Below are 17,448 nucleotides of genomic sequence, written 5' to 3' on the forward strand. Positions count from 1 at the left end.
AGGTGGGCACCGTGGATGGTGTGGGAGATTGGTGCAGTAGGTGGGCACCGTGGATGGTGTGAGAGATTGGTGCAGTAGGTGGGCACCATGGATGGTGTGGGGGATTGGTGCAGTAGGTGGGCACCGTGGATGATGTGGGGGATTGGTGCAGTAGGTGGGCACCGTGGATGGTGTGGGAGATTGGTGCAGTAGGTGGGCACCATGGATGGTGTGGGGGATTGGTGCAGTAGGTGGGCACCGTGGATGATGTGGGGGATTGGTGCAGTAGGTGGGCACCGTGGATGATGTGGGGGATTGGTGCAGTAGGTGGGCACCATGGATGGTGTGGGGGATTGGTGCAGTAGGTGGGCACCGTGGATGATGTGGGGGATTGGTGCAGTAGGTGGGCACCATGGATGGTGTGGGGGATTGGTGCAATAGGTGGGCACCGTGGATGATGTGGGAGATTGGTGCAGTAGGTGGGCACCGTGGATGATGTGGGAGAGTGGTGCAGTAGGTGTGCACAGTGGATGGTGTGGGAGATTGGTGCAGTAGGTGGGCACCATGGATGATGTGGGAGATTGGTGCAGTAGGTGGGCACTATTGATGGTGTGGGAGATTGGTGCAGTAGGTGGGCACCATGGATGGTGTGGGAGAGTGGTGCAGTAGTTGGGCACCGTGGATGGTGTGGGAGATTGGTACAGTAGTTGGGCACCGTGGATGGTGTGGGAGAGTGGTGCAGTAGTTGGGCACCGTGGATGGTGTGGGAGAGTGGTGCAGTAGTTGGGCACCGTGGATGGTGTGGGGGATTGGTGCAGTAGGTGGGCACCATGGATGGTGTGGGGGATTGGTGCAGTAGTTGGGCACCGTGGATGGTGTGGGGGATTGGTGCAGTAGTTGGGCACCGTGGATGGTGTGGGGGATTGGTGCAGTAGGTGGGCACCATGGATGATGTGGGAGATTGGTGCAGTAGTTGGGCACCGTGGATGGTGTGGGGGATTGGTGCAGTAGGTGGGCACCGTGGATGGTGTGGGAGAGTGGTGCAGTAGGTGTGCACCATGGATGGTGTGGGAGAGTGGTGCAGTAGTTGGGCACCGTGGATGGTGTGGGGGATTGGTGCAGTAGGTGGGCACCATGGATGGTGTGGGAGATTGGTGCAGTAGGTGGGCACCATGGATGGTGTGGGAGAGTGGTGCAGTAGGTGGGCACCGTGGATGGTGTGGGAGAGTGGTGCAGTAGTTGGGCACCGTGGATGGTGTGGGAGAGTGGTGCAGTAGGTGGGCACCATGGATGGTGTGGGAGAGTGGTGCAGTAGTTGGGCACCATGGATGGTGTGGGGGATTGGTGCAGTAGGTGGGCACCGTGGATGGTGTGGGGGATTGGTGCAGTAGTTGGGCACCGTGGATGGTGTGGGAGAGTGGTGCAGTAGTTGGGCACCGTGGATGGTGTGGGGGATTGGTGCAGTAGGTGGGCACCATGGATGGTGTGGCAGATTGGTGCAGTAGGTGGGCACCATGGATGATGTGAGAGATTGGTGCAGTAGGTGGGCACCATGGATGATGTGGGAGATTGGTGCAGTAGTTGGGCACCGTGGATGGTGTGGGGGGATTGGTGCAGTAGGTGGGCACCATGGATGGTGTGGGAGATTGGTGCAGTAGGTGGGCACCATGGATGGTGTGGGAGATTGGTGCAGTAGGTGGGCACCATGGGTGGTGTGGGAGGTTGGTGCAGTAGGTGGGCACCATTGATGGTGTGAGAGATTGGTGCAGTAGGTGGGCACTATTGATGGTGTGGGAGATTGGTACAGTAGTTGGGCACCATTGATGGTGTGGGAGATTGGTACAGTAGTTAGGCACCATGGATGATGTGGGGGATGGTGCAGTAGGTGGGCACCATGGATGGTGTGGGAGATTGGTGCAGTAGGTAGGCAGCATGGGTGGTGTGGGAGATTGGTGCAGTAGGTGGGCACCATTGATGGTGTGGGAGATTGGTGCAGTAGTTGGGCACCGTGGATGGTGTGGGAGATTGGTGCAGTAGTTGGGCACCGTGGATGGTGTGGGAGAGTGGTGCAGTAGTTGGGCACCGTGGATGGTGTGGGGGATTGGTGCAGTAGGTGGGCACCATGGATGGTGTGGGAGAGTGGTGCAGTATTTAGGCACCATGGATGGTGTGGGAGAGTGGTGCAGTAGTTGGGCACAGTGGATGGTGTGGGAGAGTGGTGCAGTAGTTGGGCACCGTGGATGGTGTGGGAGAGTGGTGCAGTAGTTGGGCACCGTGGATGGTGTGGGGGATTGGTGCAGTAGTTGGGCACCGTGGATGGTGTGGGGGATTGGTGCAGTAGGTGGGCACCGTGGATGGTGTGGGAGAGTGGTGCAGTAGTTGGGCACCGTGGATGGTGTGGGGGATTGGTGCAGTAGTTGGGCACCGTGGATGGTGTGGGAGAGTGGTGCAGTAGGTGTGCACCATGGATGGTGTGGGAGAGTGGTGCAGTAGTTGGGCACCGTGGATGGTGTGGGGGATTGGTGCAGTAGGTGGGCACCATGGATGGTGTGGGAGATTGGTGCAGTAGGTGGGCACCATGGATGGTGTGGGAGAGTGGTGCAGTAGGTGGGCACCGTGGATGGTGTGGGAGAGTGGTGCAGTAGTTGGGCACCGTGGATGGTGTGGGAGAGTGGTGCAGTAGGTGGGCACCATGGATGGTGTGGGAGAGTGGTGCAGTAGTTGGGCACCGTGGATGGTGTGGGGGATTGGTGCAGTAGGTGGGCACCGTGGATGGTGTGGGGGATTGGTGCAGTAGTTGGGCACCGTGGATGGTGTGGGAGAGTGGTGCAGTAGTTGGGCACCGTGGATGGTGTGGGGGATTGGTGCAGTAGGTGGGCACCATGGATGGTGTGGCAGATTGGTGCAGTAGGTGGGCACCATGGATGATGTGAGAGATTGGTGCAGTAGGTGGGCACCATGGATGATGTGGGAGATTGGTGCAGTAGTTGGGCACCGTGGATGGTGTGGGGGGATTGGTGCAGTAGGTGGGCACCATGGATGGTGTGGGAGATTGGTGCAGTAGGTGGGCACCATGGATGGTGTGGGAGATTGGTGCAGTAGGTGGGCACCATGGATGGTGTGGGAGATTGGTGCAGTAGGTGGGCACCATGGGTGGTGTGGGAGGTTGGTGCAGTAGGTGGGCACCATTGATGGTGTGAGAGATTGGTGCAGTAGGTGGGCACTATTGATGGTGTGGGAGATTGGTACAGTAGTTGGGCACCATTGATGGTGTGGGAGATTGGTACAGTAGTTAGGCACCATGGATGATGTGGGGGATGGTGCAGTAGGTGGGCACCATGGATGGTGTGGGAGATTGGTGCAGTAGGTAGGCAGCATGGGTGGTGTGGGAGATTGGTGCAGTAGGTGGGCACCATTGATGGTGTGAGAGATTGGTGCAGTAAGTAGGCACCATTGATGGTGTGGGAGATTGGTGCAGTAGGTGGGCACCATGGATGGTGTGAGAGATTGGTGCAGTAGGTGGGCACCATGGATGATGTGGGGGTTGGTGCAGTAGGTGGGCACCATGTATGGTGTGGGAGATTGGTGCAGTAGGTGGGCACCATGGATGGTGTGGGAGTTTGGTGCAGTAGGTGGACACCATGGATGATGTGGGAGATTGGTGCAGTAGGTGGGCACCATGGATGGTGTGGGAGATTGGTGCAGTAGGTGGGCACCATGGATGATGTGGGAGATTGGTGCAGTAGGTGGGCACCATGGATGGTGTGGGAGATTGGTGCAGTAGGTGGGCACCATGGATTGTGTGGGAGATTGGTGCAGTAGGTGGGCACCATGGATGATGTGGGAGATTGGTGCAGTAGGTGGGCACCATGGATGATGTGGGAGATTGGTGCAGTAGGTGGGCACCATGGATGATGTGGGAGATTGGTGCAGTAGGTGGGCACCGTGGATGGTGTGGGGGATTGGTGCAGTAGGTGGGCACCATGGATGATGTGGGAGATTGGTGCAGTAGGTGGGCACCATGGATGGTGTGGGAGATTGGTGCAGTAGGTGGGCACCATGGATGATGTGGGAGATTGGTGCAGTAGGTGGGCACCATGGATGATGTGGGAGATTGGTGCAGTAGGTGGGCACCATGGATGGTGTGGGAGATTGGTGCAGTAGGTGGGCACCATGGATTGTGTGGGAGATTGGTGCAGTAGGTGGGCACCATGGATGATGTGGGAGATTGGTGCAGTAGGTGGGCACCATGGATGATGTGGGAGATTGGTGCAGTAGGTGGGCACCATGGATGATGTGGGAGATTGGTGCAGTAGGTGGGCACCAGGGGCACCAATAATACTCGTTATGTTATGAAAGCCAGCTTGAAAGTTAGGTTATACCTGCACTGTTGTATTTGAGTCATGTAGGAATTTTCTTCACCTCGAAAGGCTTTCCAAATAATAATAGAAATATTACACAATAATTTAGTGTTCTGATGAATATTAACATTTAAAATGAAAACAATTCCAGAATAAAATGTACATGTATGCTATATTTGCTGTAATAGAAGTAAACATAAACCAGATATTTAATATATTGTATACTGAATCATTGAAATATTACCTAATTTGGCATAAATATACGCTGCTATTAAAGCATGTGCGTGTGTGAGGCTTGCTTTTGCATATTAACCGTATAATAGAAATACGTGTCCCACAATCTTTATGTCTGCTGTGGAGTTGATGTACCGAATATTTATATTTAATCTTCTTAAGTTGTTTGTACTTCAAATGATTATACTTTTACTTGGTAGCACAGCCGTGCAATTATAAATCATGTCAGGGTGTAATGTATAGTAATTTACAGTAAGGTTATTACGTAACTGACATGTATTCGTTTGTTCGTTCGTTCGTTCATTCATTCATTCATTCATTCATTCATTCATTCATTCATTCAACAATACAGTAAAGTATAACTATTTTGTAGTATCTGTATTACACATAAATCACTTGCTATAATTAAAACTAGCGACTCTTAACTACTTAAATTTTCACTGCTACAATATATTATGATTTCTACTGACTCACGAAAATTGGTCTATCACATAATTAAAGTTATTTACAGTTTGTGTATCCATGGAAACAGTGTGTAGTTGTGAGTGTACATTAATTGTCTACCACAATGTTGGTTCTAGAAAGGAAAAGTCATAGCCATGAAATTTAACCTGACATAATTTCAATGCCATGTGAATTTCACCTTGGTAGACATTATTATAATTTGCTGCCACTAAATGCACGCTAAAATGCAATTATCTCCGCTATTCAATGTTAAGCACCATCGCTTCCAGATTTAATAATACAGGTCATGCACGCATAATTAATTAAATGTCTACAAGACGAGCTGCAAAGTTAATTTCATGATATAGTGCGCTTGTTTCCATCTCAAAGAGTTGTGCATCTAAGCAGATAAGGTGGTTGGTAAAGTTATTGTTAATAATCTTTATCTTGACCTTCAACCTTCACCATCAACCAACAAATGAAATTAACTTTGCAATAATGGAAATGCATTGATCGCAAACTGTATATATTTGTAGTTGTTGTTCTTGCATGTTAAGGTAGATCGCTACCTTGCTGACATCATCCTAGCACATTGTGTTTTGTTTGTTGGCTGATCATGTTAGACCCACAATTTGGGTAACTGCAAAATATTCAAGTAAACTATAAAAACAGTGTGAAATGACACAAGAAAACCTTGCAACATGGCTGTAAAACACTACTTTCTGGCTCCCTATGCAGTGTATGCCAATAGAGGGCACAATTTCACATTATCAGTTGCTGTCGCTGTCTATGGCGACACTTGCTGTTTACGAAAACTCAACACTAAATCAATTGAATTATTTTTCTTTATTTCAAGAGTGACACTTGTGTAGACCAAAGGAAATGCATATCATGTTTTATTATCTCCAGTGTTCTATAGTTATAAATTTGGTTTATATGTTAGCTCATACATGTATGAATGTAATAGCGAATTCATCATTTTAACAGTGTATATATATATTTATATGTGATGTTATTTTTAGTCTCCTGTCTGGACACAGTCAAGAGTCTTATGGATTGGGTCCTGTCCATTGGTTTGTCCGGCCGTCCATCTGGCCGTCTGTCCATTGCAATATCTCAGAAGTTCATATATCAATTTTTTTCTAAACTTGGGACACGGTTGATACATGATGGTATACATATGCCCCAGATTTTGTTTTTGTTGTGCAGATATAAAAATAGCCCAAAAAACATTTTATATGTGTAGGACGTTATCTCCAAGTTATGCTGGCTGATCTTGTTTAAACTTTAAATATAATACTAAAGCGCCTTTTTTACCTTGCCCGTACCATCAAAGATGGAAGGGAAAGGTATATTAAGGGAAAAATTTTGTCCGGCGTTGTCGTTGTCGTCGTCGTCGTTGTTGTCGTTAATAATTGTTATTGTGTGCATAATAACTTTACTAATTCTATTCCAAACTTCATCACCTTATTCATCAGTATAATGTCTTCCCTGAGTTTGAACAACAGATGTCCTGTATGAAAATATCATGCAAAAATTGAGAAAATCTGATAAAATATTTTGACTGTTTCTACTTGACTGATCACTGGTGATACACATCAAAGGTCACTGATCTCAGTGGAAATATGCATTGTTGTATGTGTTCAATGAAGCAAAATGATTTATCTTGTAATAATACAATGTATCCTTGGTAATATATCTCAGAATCCTATACTGGGTTTCAAAACCAACTCATGGAGAGATTGCACAGTCTGATACACATTTGTAAACCTACCAATAAAATCTTTATAGAAAACAAGATGTCAGAAAATCAATATAAGCACTCCTATGAACTGGGTGCCAAACTTTGATCAAGATCTGAAGCTTATAGAAAATCTGTTTAGTTCAAAGTTATCAAATCAAAAACAATACATAAAAAATACATAAAAAGCAAAACATTCCATCCACATTTTAAAAAGAAAATTGTTCTAAAATATATGTATTCTGTATTTGACAAACAGTTCATTCGACAAACGAAAACTCACAGAAATATGTTTCAGCTATTAGAACAGAATGATAGAGTTTTTAGTCCCCGTTCGGACGCAGTCCGAAAACGGGGACTTATGTTTTGCCCTGTGTGCGTCCGTGCGTCCGTGATCACCTGTATCTTGAACATGCATGGACCGATTAAGTTCAAACTTCACTCATACATCACACCTTATATGGGACATATGCACATGCATTTTTTTCATGATCCGATTAACGATAGCCGAATAGCGGCCATTTTAAGGCCGAAAATGCATCAAAATCGCACATTTTCACCATTCCGGACCCGGATCTCAGTTATGCATGGACGGATTTTGTTCAAATTTGGTACATACATTAAACATAATAGGACCTTGATGCACGTCATTTTTTTTTTTGGATCGGGTTCGAAATGGCCGACTGGCGGCCATTTTGTTTTAAAGAATTCAGTTCTGGATCCGTATCCGAGACATGTCTGGATTGATCAAGTTCAAACTTCACACACACAAGGTACATCATGTCACAAATATGTATGTGCATTTGTTTCATGATCCGATTAACGATAGCCGAATAGCGGCCATTTTAAGGTCGAAAATGCATCAAAATCGCACATTTTCACCATTCCGGACCCGGATCTCAGTTATGCATGGACGGATTTTGTTCAAATTTGGTACATACATTAAACATAATAGGACCTTGATGCACGTCATTTTTTTTTTTGGATCGGGTTCGAAATGGCCGACTGGCGGCCATTTTGTTTTAAAGAATTCAGTTCTGGATCCGTATCTGAGACATGCTTGGATTGATCGAGTTCAAACTTCACACACACAAGGTACATCATGTCACAAATATGTATGTGCATTTGTTTCATGATCTCATTAACGATAGCCAAATGGCGGTCGCTTTAAGGCCGAAAATGCATTGAAATCGCACATTTTCACCATTCCGGACCCGGATCTCAGTTATGCATGGACGGATTTCATTCAAATTTGGTACATACATTAAACATAATAGGACCTTGATGCACGTCATTTTTTTTTCGGATCAAGTTCGAAATAGCCGACTGGCGGCCATTTTGTTTTAAAGAATTCAGTTCTGGATCCGTATCCGAGACATGTCTGGATTGATCAAGTTCAAACTTCACACACACAAGGTACATCATGTCACAAATATGTATGTGCATTTGTTTCATGATCTCATTAACGATAGCCAAATGGGGGCCGCTTTAAGGCCGAAAATGTATTGAAATCGCACATTTTCACCATTCCGGACCCGTATCTCAGTTATGCATGGATGGATTTTGTTCAAATTTGGTACATACATTAAACATAATAGGACCTTGATGCACGTCTTTTTTTTTTTTCGGATCAAATTCGAAATGGCCGACTGGCGGCCATTTTGTTAAAGAATTCAGTTCTGGATCCGTATCCGAGACATGTCTGGATTGATCAAGTTCAAACTTCACACACACATGGTACATCATGTCACAAATAGATATGTGCATTTGTTTCATGATCTGCTTAACAATAGCGGAATGATGGCCATTTTAAGGCCGAAAATGCATCAAAATCACATATTTTCACAATTCCAGAACCGGATCTCAGTCATGCATGGATGGATTTTGTTCAGATTTAGCACAATGTGTTGTACATATGCAGGTGCATTTCGGTCATGATCTGCTTTGAATGTATATGTCACTCAAATATGAACGGAACGGGGACGTGTCATTGACAATGACTTGTTATAATACTAGTTTAAAAACGCACTTCAAAGATTGCAGTGTTTGAAGATATAGATTTTCAGGAGGCAACAGTACTGTTGACTTCTCCTTCCACTGGACACCAACTAACTATTTAAGTTGATTTGCATGCAAAGCAGAGCTTGCAACATGATAGCAATTCATAAAGGGTGTTGTTTTTTTTACTTTTCATATAATACAGTAGTCACACAATGAGGCAGTTCATATTTGTCTCAGTGAATCATTAATTTTTGACAGACACCTGTACAAAATACTTGGATAAAAGCCAGCTAAGATTTTCTGTTATCTTGCATGTTTTATGAATCTATTCACGTCTAAATGCAGCACTTTTTTTTTTGCGATGAGGCATTTGTTTTTATACTAAAATATCTAAATTACTTTGAATAAAGCTGGAAATTATGTCCCTTAAAATAATTAAACAAATAAGGCACCAATGTTTTTGTAAGATATTTACATCTTTTAAGGACATTCGGTAGACTGATTCCCCACTGTTGGTTCAACCCCAAAACTTGTTTGTATTCAAAATTAATTATGACAATGCATATTTATATTGAAACAAACTATGTTAAAGGGAATTATATTATATAACAAAGGGCAAGGTCACCAGAGTTCAACTATGTTTTTAAATTGTCTGACTTGTTCATTAAAAATACTTATTTTTATTCATTTTTGCTTATAACTTGAGTTTACAATTCCCAAGTTCATTTGTATTTGGTACAGGGGCAGTATATTATTTCATGAAGATGCAAGTTGATTTTTGTCAAGATTCTGTGCAATGTGGCTGACAAGCAGCCATTTTGTTTGACGATAATTGGCCATGTTTGTCTTTTTTTGCACAATTCTGTTTACATTGTGTATCTCACTGTCCAATTACGTCCAAACTTGGTTCCCAGATGATTATGTTCTAGCACATCAATGAAAGTGGACCAGTATAATACAATGGAAAGTGGATTATGTCATATTACATCTGAAAATTTAATTTTGAAAAAATAATTGTAATAGAATAACTCGTATCGACCAGTTCTATGAATGAGTGATATCACGTGATAGTCTCATAATTTCATTTATCCTCTCTTGTTTGAGGTCACCAGAATTTGTATATTATGAGCTTAACCGCCAGGTTTATGTAAACAAACTGAAATGTACATTCAGTTTTAAGCACTAATGAATTACAAGAAATTATGCTCGACTGGATTTTTATTTATTTATTATAATTTTAATTGCCAAATTAAAAAGAAAAAGCCAAGGGGGTAATGAAATGACTAAACAGTACACTTTATTAGTGGTTATTCAGTGGAAATTTGATTAATAGACTTTAAATGGATATTCGATTAGATCGGAGATGGCAATTAGATTACAGATTGTAGCCATGTAGTGGAATTTTCATTGGCATCAAAAACTTGTCTGCATGTGCAAAATACATGTCCTTGTTTGCTTTCCTTTGAAATAAAATACTCTTTTATGTTTCAAATAAAGACAAAAGAAACGAAAAAATACATAAAACAAAAATATCTTGATGGTATACTGTAATGATTCCATGCACGAAAAATTAGTATTATTGGCTCAGGCTGATTTCCTTGAGTCACTCAAAGCTTGTATACAAATGTATACTTATCATAAAGCATATGATGTACTTGTTTTCTACCAAATTAAGTTAATGAAAAATAGAGCAATAGCAAATAGCAAATTAAAATTGTACACACTGGTACATGCGATGATATACTAGGTATAGATTAAAATTAGACAGATTAAACAGATTAAAATCACAAACAATTCATGTTTTCTGCAGGGATCCCAATGTTGTCAGAATCTTTATATACATGTATATCAATAATAACACACACACACAACACGCACACAACACACATACTCACACAACACACATACTCACACAACACACATACTCACACAACACACATACTCACAATGCACACAACACGCAGACAAAACTCACGCAACATACACGCAACATACACGCAACACATTCGCAACATACACGCAACACACTCGCAACATGCACGCAACACATGCACAACACATACACAACACACATGCAACACTCGCGCAACACACTGTAGATATTTTAAACGTATCATTTGTCGTACCCATGTTCCTATTCTTTTTTACTCATATCGCCTTTTAATTCATTCTTTCTCTTTCTGTTATCTTGCAGGGTTTTCAAGAAAAGCAGTCCCAATGGCAAGGTAGGTAATTTTGTTTTTTGATCAGTGTTGATCAAATTTTGTAACAGATAATTTTGAATTCTTACATTGCTAAGGAAAGTACTAGTAGTCGTTTTGTACTTTATATATATGCATAGCTAGACAAAAAGTATGATGGGAAAAACTTGTTTTCCAAGAATATGTGCATGTGTTCTATTTAGTATGTATGTGTGTGTGTATGTGTGCTCTGTGTTATATCAGTTTGTTCTATTAGTGTGTATGGCTATTTCACATAGATTAGACATGCACCGTTGTAGAGCCCTGCAACTGCATATTTTGATTGCCATCACACAACAGTAAAAATGATGGCATAATTTGATATCAGGCCTGTGTAGCATTCCCTCTTTAGTTATGTCTGTTTGAATATATCCCTACCCTACTACTACTGTTATTATTGTTGGTTACTTCCTTAAAGAGGGGCAGATGTCTGGCTTTTGACACTCTGTACATGAAATTTGAGATCTATAAATGAATTATATCGTTAAAAACTACTTGTATATGCTGAAGAATGCCCTAAATATCGGGTATAAAACGGGCTGTGAAGCAGACGACAAACGTCCGTTTTGCCTGGTGTCATTTCGCCTCTAGAGGGCCAGTCAAGACATTGCAAGACCCTATTCCCATTTCCATTTCATTCAGTATTTATGAGATATATTTCAAACTCTCCTTATGGATGAGTTACATACATCAAGCCACATGTTTTTATGTACAACTTGGCAAATGGAGATCATATTATGGATAGGATTGGCTGCCACATATGATGGCTATGATTGGCTGCCACATACATGTATGATGGCTATGATTGGCTACCACATATGGCTATGATTGGATACCACATATGATGGCTATGATTGGCTACCACATATGATGGCTATGATTGGATACCACATATGATGGCTATGATTGGCTACCACATATTTTTTTATTTTTTTTATTATTTATCTTTATTTCAGACTGTCAAGCTTTTGAAAGTCCATATAAAACTAGTATGAAAAATAAATAAATAAATAAATGAATGAACAAAAAATATATGTATATAGGTCAGTGATGGCTATGACGAGTTACATTATATGCGAATATGAAGTGATATTGTTATAACCTTACATGCATGCATAATCTGTACTGATTTTCTATCTCATGTTATTATTAGCTTAATATGAATATTAAAAAAAAGAGACTGAAGAAATGGAAATTTGGACTTTACGTTTCTCTGCATCAGTCAAGCATAAATGACAGAATTGCATCAACAGAAAAGATGTGACTTTTATCATGGCGGGTTGTGAATGCCAACTTTTTTGTTTTGTTCATGAATAAAAAACTTGTGCCATTGAGTAGGGGGGGGGGCATTGAAAAGATCTTTATAATTACTACAAGATTCTTGATACATACATACTTATACAAAAAAAATATTGGATTGTTATTGTTAGTTCTCTTCAGCAGATGTGAGACCACACTAATCTCTATTCATAATGCACCAGGTTTTCATCATCAAAAGCAGAACTCACAGTGAAATTGAAAATCAGAATTCTATGAGGTATATTGATTTTCTGCAAACGATGCATATTTTATATCGGTTCAAAAGACTGACTGTTTTTCTATATAGAAAGGCATCGTTAATAAATATAACGACGACCTCGCAGGATATTGATTGTGTTGCTTGCTTGGCTATTAAACTTCTCTGCTGTCTAATAAATTTGTATCAAACAATATTTTTTTGTTTCCCCAATGATTGCTTGCAAGGTGTTGAGTTTTGATTCCCAATCAAATTTATCAACTTATCTGAACTGATCTTCTATGATTTTGGAGATTTTGCTATTTGATATATTTTGAAGTCGATTAATTACTATTTACTATATTTACCACATGTATAATATTGATTGATGTACTTTTAAAATGTTTTTGTTCACTGCTAAATACTGATATCATAATTCTCTGATGATGATCACCTTGTGTATTTCGCGTGGATGAGGAAACGAGGAATGATAATGATTGGTTAGGCTCTGAAAAAGCATTTTTTACAGTGGATGCTGAAATACATTCATCAGAAAAGCCACTATTTCTATACGTCTCTCTTGCGGTATTGTAATGTTTCCAGGTAAATTGCCAGTAGTGTGTGTTTTGACTTGGCTCTTTCGAACCCACAAATCAATGCTTCACACCCAGTGTCATGTGGTAAAACAACTATTCAACAATGCGTTGTACATCATATACAGTATACACTTTCTTTTTCAATATTACCTATGTAACCAAATATTATTATGGCTGAATAACAGGAAACTTTGTTTGAATGCATGACCATATTCAAATTACATCTGTTGACAAGCTCTGTTAACTGATATCTCTTAATCATAGTGCAGGTGGTGTTCTGTGAATGTAGGGATGATTCATTTTGTGAGCAATCATGTGGTGGGAATTTCTCTGTATGATTGACCCATATACAGTAACTAAAGTTCGGTAGTAGAGTAGATAACATCATTCTCAGTGGATTTTATGGACTTTAATTCAACATGAGCAAAATAATTGAGTGAAATATGAAAATGGTAAATCATATGAGCATTCTACATTTGAACGTGGTGTATTATTTGTCACAAGCAGGTAGTTTCAAATTCAGACACCGCTGTCTAATATAGTGGAACTTTCACTGTTACTTACTTTCCATTTATAGTTGAATGCAATGTCATAAACACCACTGGTAGTGTTCCTAGGAGCATTGTCTGCTGTAAGCCTCCATAGACAGCGGATATGCATGGTATATAACAGTATCAACAGGCCATGTGTTATAAGTATAGTAAACTCATGCTGTGCTAGTTGTTTTCGATTAAAAAAGTCACTTCATTGGTATTATTTAGAAAGGGGAAGTACCTTTGAAACAAATGTATCACTGCTATGTTGCTATGGAGACAAATATTGTGCGAGGAAAATTGCATTTTCATTTATAATTATTGATTAGGTTTTGTAAACCTCACCCTGCAGGGCTCAATTTTGTGACTATAGACATATTATTAATTATATGTTTCATTGAATACTGTGCTGTTTTAGCTTCCTGTTATGTTTTGTATTTGTTTGTGAAATTAATTCGGAGGAAGCTATTTTTGTGAAGTAAAATTGAACGGATTACAGAAAATTGTATTTGTCACATTACTGCCATATGGTGTAGGTGGGCATGTTCATTTACTTTGTCTTCTTGCTCATCAATATCTTACTAATATTTATCAATCAGCATAAATATATGATAAAAAACATGGCCGATGGTTATGCATAGTCTTGACAATAGAAACTCTTCATATAGATATGATTAAATCATGGCTGACAGTTCACAATAGATTTTACATTGGACACTTGGCATAGAGAAATGATTAAAACATGGCTGACAGTTCTCAATAGATTTTACATTGGACACTTGGCATAGAGAAATGATTAAAACATGGCTGACAGTTCTCAATAGATTTTACATTGGACACTTGGCATAGAGAAATGATTAAAACATGGCTGACAGTTCTCAATAGATTTTACATTGGACACTTGGCATAGAGAAATGATTAAAACATGGCTGACAGTTCTCAATAGATTTTACATTGGACACTTGGCATAGAGAAATGATTAAATCATGGCTGACAGCTCTCAATAGATTTTACATTGGACACTTGGCATAGAGAAATGATTAAAACATGGCTGACAGTTCTCAATAGCTTTTACATTGGACACTTGGCATAGAGAAATAAGTAAAACATGGCTGACATTGACTTGACATTGGACATTCAGCATAGAGATATGATTAAAACATGGCTGACATTGACTTGACATTGGACACTCAGCATAGAGTTATGATTAAAACATGGCTGACATTGACTTGACATTGGACACTTAGCATAGAGATATGATTAAAACATGGCTGACATTGACTTGACATTGGACACTTAGCATAGAGTTATGATTAAAACATGGCTGACATTGACTTGACATTGGACACTTAGCTTAGAGTTATGATTAAAACATGGCTGACATTGACTTGACATTGGACACTTAGCTTAGAGTTATGATTAAAACATGGCTGACATTGACTTGACATTGGACACTCAGCATAGAGTTATGATTAAAACATGGCTGACATTGACTTGATATTGGACACTTAGCTTAGAGTTATGATTAAAACATGGCTGACATTGACTTGACATTGGACATTCAGCATAGAGTTATGATTAAAACATGGCTGACATTGACTTGACATTGGACACTTAGCATAGAGATATGATTAAAACATGGCTGACATTGACTTGACATTGGACACTTAGCATAGAGATATGATTAAAACATGGCTGACATTGACTTGACATTGGACACTTAGCTTAGAGTTATGATTAAAACATGGCTGACATTGACTTGACATTGGACACTTAGCATAGAGATATGATTAAAACATGGCTGACATTGACTCGACATTGGACACTTAGCATAGAGATATGATTAAAACATGGCTGACATTGACTTGACATTGGACACTTAGCATAGAGATATGATTAAAACATGGCTGACATTGACTTGACATTGGACACTTAGCATAGAGATATGATTAAAACATGGCTGACATTGACTTGACATTGGACACTTAGCATAGAGATATGATTAAAACATGGTTGATGGTTATCCATTGAATATATAAAACCACGCATTGTTTCATTTTGCCCGTTTTCGGGTAAAAATAAATATCCTTAGTATACCGTAACTTTAAACTTTGCCTATCAAGAATAATGAGGTTCAGATCTAGCAGGGCATGACCTTGTATCAAGTATTCATCTTGATATAATTAATTATATGTACGTCATCTGTGTAGTTTTGGATTCTAATTACGCTCAAAATTACCAAAATTTTAGTCAATTAAAAAAAAAAGATTCTGTATTTGCTCTATTACAAGTGTGTCTCCAATTAGAAGTGCATATTAACTAAAAATAGCATTGCAATATTGCCAATATTACTTATTTTGACCATAGAAAAATCTTAGTATTATGCAAGCACATGTGCAAGCAATAGAGCAAGTACGGTATGTGGTTCATACTTTGTAAATAATTGCAATCATTAATAGTAAAAGTATTCAGTCATATCATTCATCCTGATTCCGATATTAAAGTTGTATTTTTAATTTAACACTAACAGTTATTATAGCCATATGTTTAGATTTCTCTAAATGACATTCCGCCCACTCGTGAAATTATTAATACAGTTTGGTGTAGCTAGACCGTTTTTTTTTTTTTTTTTCTTTAGAAAAAAAAGAGAATATAGTATTTAGAGCTTTGTTTTGGCTTCTGGAGTGTGTAATATCGTTATTAGTATATCAATTATGGATGGTTTATCACGATTCAGGTCATATGGAAAATTGTTTTCTGATTCATAAATGAAAAATTGGTAACATATGTTTTTTCTTTGAGTGATTTTGTTAAAGCTTATAATAATATTAAGTGATTTGCTTCGTTTATTCCACCTTTCATTTTACACAATTGTTTTTCTTTTCTGATGGATATTATGTGATGACATTTCAAAAATATAGTATGTGATGTACAAGTAGTCCCTTTAGTGTTGTATTTAATTATCTCAGAAAACGTCCAAAAACAAAAAGTTGAGAACATGTCATTAACCATTTCTCAGGCATGCTAGGACAGATTACATTCAAACTTAGTTTTAACAACAACAACATTCATTGCTTGTCAATTTACAAAATAGCTGACGGGTGGCCATGTTGGTTGTTAACCATTTCTTAAACATGCTTTGACCAATGTTGTTGAATGTAGGTACTAAGACAAGTCATAATGGAAGATGTATATACATCGATTAGATTTTCGTTTCATAGTCCAATTGCTTTGATATTACATATATAGGTACTACATGTGGTCCTCTCTCAAATTTGTTCATTTTGTAATGATATCTTTAATTCTCTAATTTTGGTGAATATTTTTGTCATTTTTGGTAAAAAGTGATATTTTTGACTTCTTTTAAAAAAACGCTAGTCCAATTGCTTTGATATTACATATATAGGTACTACATGTGGACCTCTCTCAGATTTGTTCATTTTGTGATGATATCATTAATTCTCTAATTTTGGTGAATATTTTTGTCACTTTTTGCTAAAAAGTGATATTTTCGACTTCATGTCCAATGCTTTGATGTTATACAAAATGTACATATAGGTACTACATGTAGGCCTCTTTCAGATTTGTTCATTTTGTGGTAATATCTTTAATTATCTAATTTTGATAAATATTTTTGTCATTTTTGGTGAAAAGTGATATTTTTGAATTCTTGTTGAAAACGCAAGTCCGGTTACGTTGATACTATATATATTATTCATTTTTCAATGATACATGTATCTTCTGTTCTTTAATTGAAATGTGTATTGTTAACAGCGGAGCTATCTCAGCCGACAGGCTGCTTGTTTGTTTATTTGCACATTTTA

At 39.7% G+C, this 17,448-nt stretch overlaps 1 protein-coding gene across 3 annotated transcripts in view; it reads left to right on the top strand.

Moving 5' to 3' along the window:
• Arrb (beta-arrestin) overlaps nt 1-17,448 on the top strand; it is a 90,211-nt gene that overhangs the window by 50,503 nt on the left and 22,260 nt on the right. For all 3 annotated transcript variants that reach the window (XM_085501861.1, XM_078011012.2, NM_001184838.1), the window contains 1 exon segment: nt 10,955-10,985. In XM_085501861.1, the coding sequence (XP_085357987.1) occupies nt 10,955-10,985 (31 nt within the window).

This window comes from Saccoglossus kowalevskii, chromosome 1, assembly GCF_978046115.1.
Source record: "Saccoglossus kowalevskii chromosome 1, keSacKowa6.1, whole genome shotgun sequence".
Taxonomy (NCBI): domain Eukaryota; kingdom Metazoa; phylum Hemichordata; class Enteropneusta; family Harrimaniidae; genus Saccoglossus; species Saccoglossus kowalevskii.